The sequence below is a fragment of the Pyrgilauda ruficollis genome, unplaced genomic scaffold (assembly GCF_017590135.1).
Source record: "Pyrgilauda ruficollis isolate IOZ18807 unplaced genomic scaffold, ASM1759013v1 scaffold59, whole genome shotgun sequence".
Classification (NCBI taxonomy): domain Eukaryota; kingdom Metazoa; phylum Chordata; class Aves; order Passeriformes; family Passeridae; genus Pyrgilauda; species Pyrgilauda ruficollis.
The window spans coordinates 3,173,866-3,185,871 of record NW_024527599.1 but is presented as its reverse complement, the minus strand read 5'-3'; the positions used below and the strand labels follow the sequence as shown (position 1 = coordinate 3,185,871).

The window sequence follows — 12,006 nt, the reverse complement described above, 5'->3', positions numbered from 1 at the left end:
CAGCTGAATGTAACATTCCCTTATTTGTCAATGAGGGAGAAGCTGTAGTTAACCATCAGCAGCATGCTGAAAAGATGTGTGGGTTTCTATTTCTAAAACTACATTTTGAGGGCTGTTCCCAGTGTTTTGATTCCACCTGTTTTTCTTTTCTGACATGTGAACTTAAAAACACTGATTTACTTATATAATAATGCTCTGAAAAAGAGGAAAAAGGTAGTGCTGGCTTAGGAGAGATTTTCCATGGCTCTGCCCAAAGTGAGGACAGAATTTCTAAATCATGACAAATGGATTCTTATTCCAACCAAAATTTTGAGCAGAGATGTTAATCTTCATATTTTTCATGATGAAAATATTCTACTTAACCTTGTATCTCAGCCTGTTGAAGGAATCTTTTCTATGCACAGCTATTGTTATGGTAACTGTGTGTATTAAAAGCCTAATTCACTTGCCATTAAAACCTTTGGAAAGACTCAGACAGTGAAATCCAGCTCCTGTGTGCAGTGCTTTTTTAGGCTGCAGAATGAGGTAATACCTTCAGAAGAGACTTTCAAAAGTACATCTCATTTTTTTACTTTCAAAATAAGTTTTATCATGGATGAAATTTCTGAGCAGAGTGGTTCTCAGCATCCCCATAAAGAACAAATTTTATGGCTTCAGGTTTTAACATGATTTTTGGATGTATTTAATGTGAAATTCTTTTATTTTCTTGCTTCCTTTGCCTTTTTAGCCAGTTTAGGATTTCACAGAATCACTGGGTTGGAATTGATTTAAAGATCATTGAGTCCACCCCAGCCCAAACAGCTCAACTAAACCCTGGCCCCCAGTGCCACATCCAGGCTTTGTTAAACACACCCAGAGATGGTGACTCCACCACCTCCTTGGGAAGAACATTCCAGTACTTTATCACCCTTTCTGTAAAAAACTTTTTCCCAATATCCAACCTAAATTTCCCTTGACGCAGCTTGAGACTTAATGAGATTTAATTTGAGATTTAATGGCAATTGAGAAGTTTTATAATTACGATGCTACCAAGTTGAATAAACTACTGGAAAAACTGATGATTCAGAGTTGTGTAGCTGCTCTAAAACTATGGTGATGTCTGTATTGTTGAAAATATTTACGTTTGTAGAAAAACACTGAAGACTGGATTGTAATTCACGATGATTAGATTATAACTCACTATGTTTTCAGCTGATCACCGTGAAGTTGATTGCTTTTACCTAAATATACTGATATTTATTCTCCCCCCTGCTCCTGTGTGTGTCACTGCCAGCTAAGGGGACTCTGAGTGAGGACACCATCCGAGTGTTCCTGCAGCAGATTGCAGCAGCCATGAGGATCCTGCACAGCAAAGGCATCATCCACAGGGACCTCAAACCCCAGAACATCCTGCTGTCCTACGCCAGCCGCCGGAAATCCAGCGTCAGCGGCATACGCATCAAAATAGGTACATCCTCCCTCACTGCAAGGGAAAATCAGCACTGTTGGCTTGTTTCCCCCTCAGAAATGTCTCTCCAGTTCAAGTCTTGGATGTGGAGTGTATTCAATTGATGCAAATCAGACAGCAAGTCAAGAACGATGAGCTTCGTGCTGTGCTGTATTCTCAGGATAAAAAAAAGATTGAATCATAAAGACCTGTTTGATTAAATCTGCAGGACAGATCTATTTAGCTGATGTTTCTAGTACTAAACTATTTTAATTAGGTATAAATCTAACTTTTGAAACTTGGAGTGGCCTTTAACCCATTTCAAAACTCTGTGTATGCAAGACTCCAATTGCATTTCCAGCTGTTTTCTTTTTCAGTGGTAGATCCTCCTGAGGGTTATTTGAGAGGTTTAGAAATGAAAGTTATGACCTGTTTTTGGCATGGCAGAAGGGAGGTTTGGCCTTGTAACAGGGGAGAGATGTCAAATATTCATGATACTACCAAACTCCTCTGCAGAGGCCACTTCAGGAGTTTTAATCACTCCTTGTTGTCTGTTAAGTGTCTGTTTAAAGCTACCTGGTTTTAAACAAGTTCATTCCTGTGCTTTTGCTCAAAAACTGCACAGGGAAGACAAAACTTCTTCCCTTGCTGTCCTTACTTGATAGCTTCAGATGCTTTTGCCTGCATGGAAAATTCAGGCACCTGAAACTTGACTTCTTCAGCTTGTACCTGATGTGATTTCACTGCAGGCAGATTGTATATTCATCATTCTTAATGAGCCATTTATATTTAGCCAGTGACTTTAATCCTTTCCTGCTGATGCCAGACAGGCTGTTCTGCAGCTGGGGAGGTGCCTGAGCAGCAGTTTGTGCAAATGATGTCACTGCTGCTTCTTGGCTTGCTCATTTGAAAGATAATACATTATTCTTTCAGCATGACAAAGATTCTACTATTCCATGCTGCTTGCTAGATATTAAACCTGTCTTTTTTTCAATCCCACCGTTAATTGTAGCAGATTTCAGTCAGAGGCAGGTGATTTCTAGACTGTAAAAAACTGAAAATTATCTTTCTCTTCATTGACCAAGGTTGTTTTTTACACAGCTGACTTTGGGTTTGCTCGTTATCTGCACAGCAACATGATGGCTGCAACTCTGTGTGGTTCCCCTATGTACATGGTAAGGGATATTTCACATTATCTTGCTTGTCTCAAACATTCTCCTGCCAAAACAAAATAATTGACTGCTTGCAGATTGGCAAATGCCTCATGTTTCTTTACAAGGATGAGGGACAGAGTGCAGTTCCCCTTTCCATAGTTTTACTACCTTTTTTTAAATTTCCTTGGGATTTGGAGACTATGATTGTTATAATCAGAGAGACATCAATCATTTCTTAGTGGTTCTTTGTCCAGAAGAAGAACTGCTGAAGCCAAGTAAATAACACATCCCTCTTCTTCTCAAACATGCCAAATGCTGGATGCTTTCTTCAGAACATCAGCATTTCTAGTTTCTTTGTGGTTTTGAAACTTTCATTTTAGATGGAGCTGGTAGCTCTCAAGCCGTGTGATGCACATGAAAATGTTAATTTTCTCTTACAATGAAGTAGTCTCTGTTAATACTGCTCTGACAGTAGATTCATATTGCTGTGGCTTTCCTTTTTTTGTTTTCCCTTCTGAGAATTTGCTGTTCTTTCCAGGCCCCTGAAGTGATTATGTCTCAGCACTATGATGCTAAAGCAGATCTGTGGAGCATAGGAACTGTGATTTATCAGTGTCTTGTTGGAAAACCACCTTTTCAGGTAGCACTTTCTTTGCTTTTCCCTCAGTCTGAAGGACATTCCTGGGGTTCTTGCTTCTAGTCAGGAAAGCAGAATAAAGTGATGTCTGAGTGTTGGTGCTGCAAAGGCTTGAGAATACCAAGGGAGAAGTTGTTTATGCTCAGTCTGCATGATGAGTGTGTTCAATCCAGAGGAAATACATAAATAAGGAGCTGAAGGCACTGCTCTGCTTGGTGTTTTCTCCTTTAATGCCCATATGCAAAGTCTCCTTTTTGTGTATGTGTGCTTGGGAACAAAAGCTATTTCCTCCATGAAACTGAGCTTTAATTAATGTACATTTTTATTTGACAGGCCAATAGTCCTCAAGATTTGAGAATGTTTTATGAAAAGAACAGGAATTTGATTCCTAGGTATGTCACTGTGGCCTTTCCTGTCACTTGCACTTGTTGATTGAACACTTTTTCATCTTGGGGAATGCCTGGGATTCATAAAAATATTTGCTGTTGCTGTCTTTGCAAGGATGTAGTGTGATACCTGTGAATCATGTTGCACTTTGCTTTGTACCTAGCTGAAACTAAATGGACTAAGGCTGTAAAGCACAGGTAGTGATGACTTAGGGATGTGGCAGAATGCTGATTTCCTGCAATTCAATGTGCTATGCATTATTCAATGCATGCATTACATTTAATGCATGTTTTACTTCCTCTTGCTTGCAGCATTCCTAGGGAAACATCAGCTTACCTGGCTGACCTGCTGTTGGGTTTGCTACAGAGAAACCAAAAGGATAGAATGGACTTTGGTATGTATTTCTTTTTTCCTCTTACTCTTCTGACTTTCCTTGTTAGTTGTATTCATGTGACCAGAATAATCATCTTGACCTTTTGTCCACAGCCAATTACATGAGAAGTGAAGTGGTTTTTTCTTCTCTGTATTCATAAAGAAGGCAGAGTAGCTAAAACAAATCACTGGATAACTACTGTCAGTATTAAGTGATGCACATAAATCATGACTTTGTTTTTGAGTAGTGAAATATAAATCAGTTTAATTACTTCAATTGTGCCCTTTCTTTCAAGGATTTACTGCTATACCTTAAATTTCATGTTGAAGTCTTATTAATAGGTGTTTTAGCATCAGACTGGGAGCAAACATTTCTGATTTCCATGTACTGGAAGAACCCACTTTGGAAACACACTATTGAACAGTTACATCTTGATTAATTCTTCTTAGCTGCATCTTGCATGTCATGATATTCATGCTGCTTATTTAAATTTCATAGCACTACTTGTTAATGCAGTTTTTTCATAGCTGCCAGGAAATATTAATCTTAAAATTTTAGTTCAGATCCAGGAAAAGCTCATGATAATTGGGTAGAATGTCACAGATTATTTTGCTCAGTATATAAATCTCTACATGTAGGAGAAATAATACCTCACAAACATGGACTGTGAGTAATTGATTCCACTGTGCACTCTGGGTGTGCTGATCCCTACAGTTTCTTCAAAGATGGGAAATTGACTGTATCACTTGTGGTGGTGGGAGAAAGCGTTTGTGCTTCGAAAGAAAAATAGAAAGCAGAGTGGCAGTGCTGAAAGTCATGTTTTCCTTGGCTGAGCCACTTAAAGGGCCTCAAAGGGGCTGCTCTGGAATGTGCTTAGCAAAGGGAGTGAAAGGGAGAGTTTATAGCAGAGCCCAGTCGCCTGTTGTTAGAGTAAAAATAGCACTGGAAATGTTGTTGATCTTCCAGTAATATGAAGTAGAACAGCAGGTGTTGTACCAAAGCTGGAGAGCACCTGATCCCTGTGTTCAAGTGAATAATTACATTGTTCAGGCATTACAGCTGGATTCCTTCCCTTATCGGGTCATGGGGAAAAGTGTTGCTGAAGGAAGGGACATACTCCAGGCCTCAGATTCTTTCTCTTTTTTTTTTTCTTCCTTGTTATTTGCTTATGTCTGAGGCACAGCATTGTTTTTCCTCCAGTGTTAGGACATTAAAGTTCACCCAGCTCAGCAGCTGGCTCCCACCAATCCTCAAATTCCCTGAACCAGCTGAACACTGCTCCTTGCAGAACAAAACTTTTCCATGTAACCTGGTGGCCAACTGGTTATGCTCAATTAAAAGTGCCTCAGCATATCCATTTACAACAAAAGCAAAGTATTTCTAATGTAACAACAGCGAGTTCACTGAGGAAATTGTTAAAGAAGTAGTGTCTAATTCTGCTTTTTGCCATGAACTGGCTGCACAGGTCATGTTCTGCTGTTGGGAAGTGGAAAGGAGAATGGCTCTGCTGTGATGATCTTTTTTGCCACCTAAGGTGTAGCATTAATAGCTTCAAAATAAATGTCAATCCTTGGGAAAGGCAGAACTGAAAATACTTTCAGTGTCTGATGTGAAAAATGCTCACTGTATTGAAGAGCAGACTAAAACTGAATTACTACCACAGAGAACATAATTCCCTCAGCAGTATAGGGAGGTTTCTTGTGTACATGGCTTTAAGTGCAGTCACAAGATTTCTTCTAGTGATTCAGTCTGATTTGCCTTGCTGACTGATGTTTGAAGTTATTAAATTGATTCTTGTTTCCTTTCCAAACTCTATAGCAGCACATACCATAGAAAGCTTTAATCTTTTATAAGCTCTTCACCCTCTGGCTCTGCAGTGTTGATTCTGGGAAGGCAACCATTTATCACCATCTGCAATACAGTCTGTAAATTCTGTCATTGGTACATCTACTCACAATGGTGCTTGTTTCTTGTTCTACAGAAGCATTTTTCAACCACCCTTTCCTGGATCACATTTCAACAGTGAAAAAATGTAAGTAGTTAGGAATTTTTTTTTTCACTTATTTGTGTGAATGATGAATGTTACAGGCTGGGAGGGAGAAAGATCTGCCAAATATCACACTAAGTGTTTATGAGACATTTTCCTCAGCCTGCCTGTTGTTGTGCTCTATTATGAGCCTGAGTGTTGAATCCTTTCTTGTATTATGCCAGACTGAAATGTGATACTTATTTACTTGTTCTTTTGACGTTTGCACTGAACTTAAATACCCTCGTGTGACTGAGGATGTGCTGTTCTTAAAAGCTGTGTAAGGGCTTATGAATGAGAAGCAGTGAGGAAATTTGTTTGAAATTCAGCCTTTTGAAGTCTTAGTCCCTTTTTTTTTTTTTTTCCCCCTATGGATTTTTCTCTTCTAGCTTGTCCTGTACCAGTGCCCACATACCCAGGCTCAGTCTCTGGCAGTTCCTGTGGTAGCTCTCCTTGTCGCTTTGCTTCTCCTCCAGTAAGTTCTGTGTTACACAACAATCTCCAGAAAATATTTTCTGTAATGTTTAGCCAAGAATTCATGAATTTTTAAAACCTTTTAATACTTGAACACTGTAAACTGTCATGTTTAGGTGCAAAGAGCAAGGAACACCCCTGTCTTTTCCTTAAATACCATTGACACTTTGGTGCTCTCTTGTTCCTTGTGTTGTATCTTGTAGGGGTTTTGTTGTTCTTTTTGGTTAAGGTAAAAAAAAAAACCCATACAAATATCATGAGATATGATGATATCAAATGCTAGAGCAGCAAATTTTTAGATATTCTGCTAATGTAATGAGTGTTAGAGATAAATTTTGAATTGGCCCTTTTGGCTAAGGCCCCTTATTACAAGCCAGTAACTTCAATTTTGTGTGACATTTGGAACAGGTACATCTTTATCACCAGGAATGATTGAATAAATCCCAATTGTTTAAACTCACAGCCTGATCAGTATAGAACTGTCTAAACTGACACTCCAGGGTTATCCAGTATTTGAAATGTCATAGTTCAAAAGCATTTCTACTTTGTGAATCACTGGATTTACAGTGGGTTTTTGTAACTTTGTTTTTCCCACCACCCCCCTCCAGTCTCTGCCAGACATGCAGCACATTCAAGAAGAAAATTTGTCTTCCCCTCCACTGGGTCCTCCTAACTATCTTCAAGTCTCTAAAGACTCTGCCAGTACCAGTAGCAAGAACTCCTCTTGTGACACAGATGACTTTGTTCTTGTCCCACACAATATCTCTTCAGACCATTCATGTAAGAACCTTTCTTATTTTTACATCTCCATCCAATTTTCATTCATAACACACTTCTACCTCCTGTTGTTCTTTGGCTCTCTTTGCTCTAAATGTGTCAGAATTCAAATTGAAATTAATTTATGTAGTTTGATTCCTGTCTGGAAGGAAACTTTTTAATACTGCACGTCCATCTGGGACATTTTTATCTTCAATTGAGCAGCCAAATATGCAAGAGGGGTGGTTTCAAGTCATGGAAAATAGTGGGGCTTGGCAGTAGAAGAAGAGATTCAGTTGTAAACAACTGCTGATAAAAGACCCAAGGATTCTCTTGGAGTTCTTTGTGGAAGCAGGCACTTTGTTTCCTCCAGACTCACTGAACATTTGGAGCTCATGCTCTAGAGCTTTAAATAGCAGGTGTAGGTAAAAACATAAAACACTTCTAACATGAAAGGTAAAACATCAGCCTGGGCTTATAGAAAGGAAAAACTTGGATGTAGCACATTTATGACGTGGTCCCAACCTGAAGTGCACAAAGTCAGCTGATTTCTGGATGATGCCACCAGTTGTGGTAAATATTTGACTAAATGACTGCCTGAAGGGTTTCTGCCATCCATTGTTGTAAACATCCCAGTGCTGATACCTTGTACTCCTACACAATGGAGTTTATTTCAAAATTCTTATTAATATGGCAACAACCCACAAACAAACAGCAAAATAACTTGGTGAAGAACTCCCTTCCCCAGTTCCATTTTTGTTGGGAGGGAGGGTCACATTTGAGATATTTTCCTACACAAAACCTTTTGTGGGAAACTTCCATACATTCACAGAAATGTTTTTCTCTACAACAGCAATATGGAAGATGTAATTTTTTTTTCTGATTCTGCTTGCTGACGTGGGTTTTCCATGTGTTCCCTCCTGCAGATGATATGCCTTTGGGAGCAGCTGGCAGGCGGGCTTCCAGTGAGTTCTTGATGTGTGGAGGGTAGGTGTGCTGAGCTTCTTCCAAAAGAAACCTCTTCTTCTAAAATTGATTCTGCAGCTGCAGAAGGGGGTTCTGGGCTTTTGGGTTGTCATAGCTCTGTGGACTTTCTGAAAGATAAACAAGAATTGAATTTGAGTATCTAAACAGTTTGAATTCAGGAAGTTTTGCTGCCAAGTAGAGTTTCTCTGGTGTGAGGACCTGTCTTTTGACAGTGGTTTTTGTTTCCACAGGCAGTCACCATTAACTATTTCTGGAAGCTCAGGAACTGTACAGAAACCATCCACAGCCTCTTCTCGAAGTGCTGCCTCTGGTACAGCTAACAGGTGTGTGATGTGGCCTTAAATTCTCTGCTATTTTATGGGTTTGGCTTTATTTCTTTCTTTTTTTAATTGTGAAACTGGACTAAAATAGAAGCCAGACCTCTTTTCTCCAGGCTCTCTACCCTTCATGCCTTCTCTGGTGCATCCCCAAAAGATTTCCTTAAGGAGCTGAGAGCATTCTCTGTCTAAATTTTGAGCTGTTTAAAAGCAGAACTTTAGGGACATAACTGACTTGTCTTTTTTGGTGTTGGGAAGCACAGCACAGCCTTCATGTAGTAAGTCAAGATGTTGAATGCAGATACATTTTGCAAAGTGGTTGTGAGAGAAGAGGAACTTTGCAAGCCCAGATTGCAGTGAATTTGTGTCTCGTGGTTGGCTTGGTTTGTCTGGTCACTGGGTGTGGCTTTTGTGCAAGTGATTATTGTGAATTTCATGGCTGTGTCTCACAAGATGCCAAAGTCACATGAAGGAGCTAAACATGTATTGCAGGTTTTCCATCAGCAGGACTGGTAATTAGTCCCCTTTCTTCCTCATGGCTGTAGGCTTCAGTTTCTGCTGGTTTAAAATGGAACTGATTTTTATCAGAGGGGCCTGAAATCTTTCCTGTTACTTTGGAAAATGTCAAGCTTAATTATGGTGTTTAACTACTCATGGAATATCTAAGCAGAATTTGTTCAAGTGATGAATTTCATGATGTTTTCAGTACAACAGAAAGAGGATGAGTGGCTAACTGGGGAATACAGCTATTATGTTGGGTGCATTTTTGGCTTGTGCCAGTGCTAGAGGGCTGCAAGTCAGCATTATTTGTTTAGAAATGCTTGTCACAAGAAAAGTTTGTTACTTTGTGCTGATCTTTGTGCAGTTGGGGAAATGTGCTGACAGGCCCTGTCAATACAGCTTTTAGCCTCATGTTTTATGTTTAAGGGCAGATAATGGGGATGGTTTGCCTGTAGAGACCATTTGCTCTGAACTGGCCATCTGCAATGTAGTATAAATACACTGTTCTTTCCTTTTTTAAGTTGGGTCAGGCAGGGTTTTTAGAGTTAGAAATGTTATGAAAATCTGCCAGTTGTGTTATCTGTACATTACTGAGAGCTAAATGGTCATGTGATTAGAAACAGGTGCCTACTGTTCACACTCTGTACTATAATAGTTTGATTTAATTACTGGCTGAGTTAATTCAGTAACTGCATTTGGGGCTGCATGGGGCATGGTCTGAAGAAAGCAGAGTGTGTTTCTGATATTCTACAAGATGCTGGTTTTGGGATTTGTTTTTGTATTTCCTGAAAAATGTTCTTTCATTGTTTGTAGGCTGTTTCTCTTAATTTTTTGGTGTTTTACAAAAGGTTATGCCCTGTGAAACAGTGAATCTTTCTGATTAACTGATGAAACTAAATTAATTGTGTCCATAGTTATGCTGCTTTATGCTGTGTGCCTTCACAGAGTCTCCAGCCAGAATGGGCAGATTAGGTCGAGGTGGTTCACTCTCCTGTGGTTTATTATCAGTTTTATCCTCTGGATCTTAGAGAAACAAGATTTTCATGCAGCTCTGCACACATCTGTATTGCATTTTCTCTGGCTGGTAACAAACCACATCAGACTGGAGGATGCCTGGTCAGAGCTCAGCTTTGAGCCTGAGCTGGGGAGCCCAGCACTGTGCCCCTGCCCCCCTCTCACACAGCACTGCTGCCTCCTGTCAGCTCACAGCTCAAGAGCTTGCCTGGACTTACCTGCAGAGCTGTGTGAGAGCAGGAAAAGACATTTTCTGTGCTGAGTTCTTTAAAAGTTGAAGTGCCTTCATGGTCTCCTGAGTGTCACTGCCACAGTTTCAATAACATCTGCTTCTCTCTCCTGGGGAGAGGCTCCCTGAGTGTGCTCAGTCATGGCAGGCTGCCCACAGCCTTCCTGTGGTTTCCACTTGGGACTTCTTCTCCCTGCCTGGAAGTTTGCAGGATTTCTGCTGACTGTGTGTCCACAGCCAGCTTCCAAATTACTCTGTGGGATCCAGAAACTGGGTGGCAACAGCAGGACCAACTTACTTTCTTTTGCTAAGGAAGTTCTGTGCCTGTTAGCAAGTAATATTTCATTCTAAGTGGTAGCAAAGAGAATAGGACAATTACAGTAAAAAATCCCAGATTTCAGTTCATCTGGAGCCAGGCAGTGAATCTTGTCTTCTAGAGAATTTTTTTCACATTTCTTCTAAGAATTTGTAATCTTTCTTTAAAGACGTGGTCAATAAAGGACCAGATAGTAAAATTATTATCTTCCACACAGTCCATTTGTTTGAAATTCTTTCAGTTGAATTCTGTTTTCCTTTAAAAGTGTTGGTTACTGATTACATGCAGTGGTTTGAGTCCCTTGTCAGGAGCCACCCTGAGGCAGGTCACTGGCACTCCAGCTGAACTTGGGCAATCTGCAGTTGGAATCTGTGGATTAATGTTCAGGTGTGTGATTTGGCTCCCCCTGCCAGGGGTTGGTTCTTACATTACATAACATGTTTTCCTCCTGCAAGTTCATGATGTCTCTGGGGATATCTCTGCCTGTGCTTCGGTGGCTTTTGTCCACATTCCAGCCCTGATCTGAACTTCCTGTCCCTGGGTTTTCCTAGAACACTATTTTCAAGTGTGGTAAACACAGCGGGCGGCTTGGCAGGGAGTCAAAGGGATCTGGAGATCTCAGTGATGTGTGACCAAGGGCTGACTCCCAGCTCTGTGTGATCCCAGCCAGTGCAGGGAAGGCAGGGAGTCCTGAGCAGTTCCTGATCCTCCTCTGTGCAGCGTTGGAGCCGGGTTAGGACAAGCCGAGATCGCAGCGCGCCCAGGGAGCACGGAAGAAGTTCATTTGCCTGTTTCCTAGATTTTCTCCAAATTCCTACAGTACAATTCTGACAGAGTGAGACCTACCTACCTGTATTCATCTCCTGTTTCCATCTCCTATCTCCACACCTCCCAACTTCAGGCACTGTCAGCCTTCCGTGTCCCCCCGCAGCGAGACGGCGCCGATCCCGGTTCCCACCCAGCTGCGGAACTACCAGCGCATCGAACAGAACCTCTCCTCCACTGCCAGCCCTGTGTCAAACCCCCACGGATCACCCAGGTGAGCCTAGGCTTTTTAACTCCTTTCTCTTGGTTCTGCTTTGTGTTTGTACCCTGGCAGATGTCCCCGCTTTCTTGCTAATGTCATTTTTTTTCCACACTAAAGAGGCGTTTCAATGATAACAAATAAAAGCCCTTGACAATCTCAAGATTGTTGGATGGGCACTTGAAATATTTCATGAAAACAAATTGAGCTTGTTCTTTCACTCAAAATGCAACCCAAGAAGGTAAAAAGATGAAGTCTTGCTTTTTTGCTGCTCTTTGTGTATTGCATGGCATTACATCATGAACTGAAATGTCAGTAATAAGTTCTGTTTTGTTTTCACACATGTAGTGATGAGATGAATGCTTTGTTCTGTAGAATATCAAAG

At 40.7% G+C, this 12,006-nt stretch overlaps 1 protein-coding gene across 1 annotated transcript in view; it reads left to right on the top strand.

The window, feature by feature from the left end:
- Positions 1-12,006, top strand: part of ULK2 (unc-51 like autophagy activating kinase 2) — a 37,314-nt gene that overhangs the window by 12,296 nt on the left and 13,012 nt on the right. The window contains exons 6-16 of the mRNA XM_041482356.1: positions 1,274-1,447; positions 2,528-2,601; positions 3,119-3,220; positions 3,551-3,609; positions 3,916-3,998; positions 5,959-6,009; positions 6,393-6,478; positions 7,086-7,257; positions 8,160-8,220; positions 8,451-8,543; positions 11,499-11,636. Of these exons, the coding sequence (XP_041338290.1) occupies positions 1,274-1,447; positions 2,528-2,601; positions 3,119-3,220; positions 3,551-3,609; positions 3,916-3,998; positions 5,959-6,009; positions 6,393-6,478; positions 7,086-7,257; positions 8,160-8,220; positions 8,451-8,543; positions 11,499-11,636 (1,093 nt within the window). The remainder of the gene's footprint in view (positions 1-1,273; positions 1,448-2,527; positions 2,602-3,118; positions 3,221-3,550; positions 3,610-3,915; positions 3,999-5,958; positions 6,010-6,392; positions 6,479-7,085; positions 7,258-8,159; positions 8,221-8,450; positions 8,544-11,498; positions 11,637-12,006) is intronic.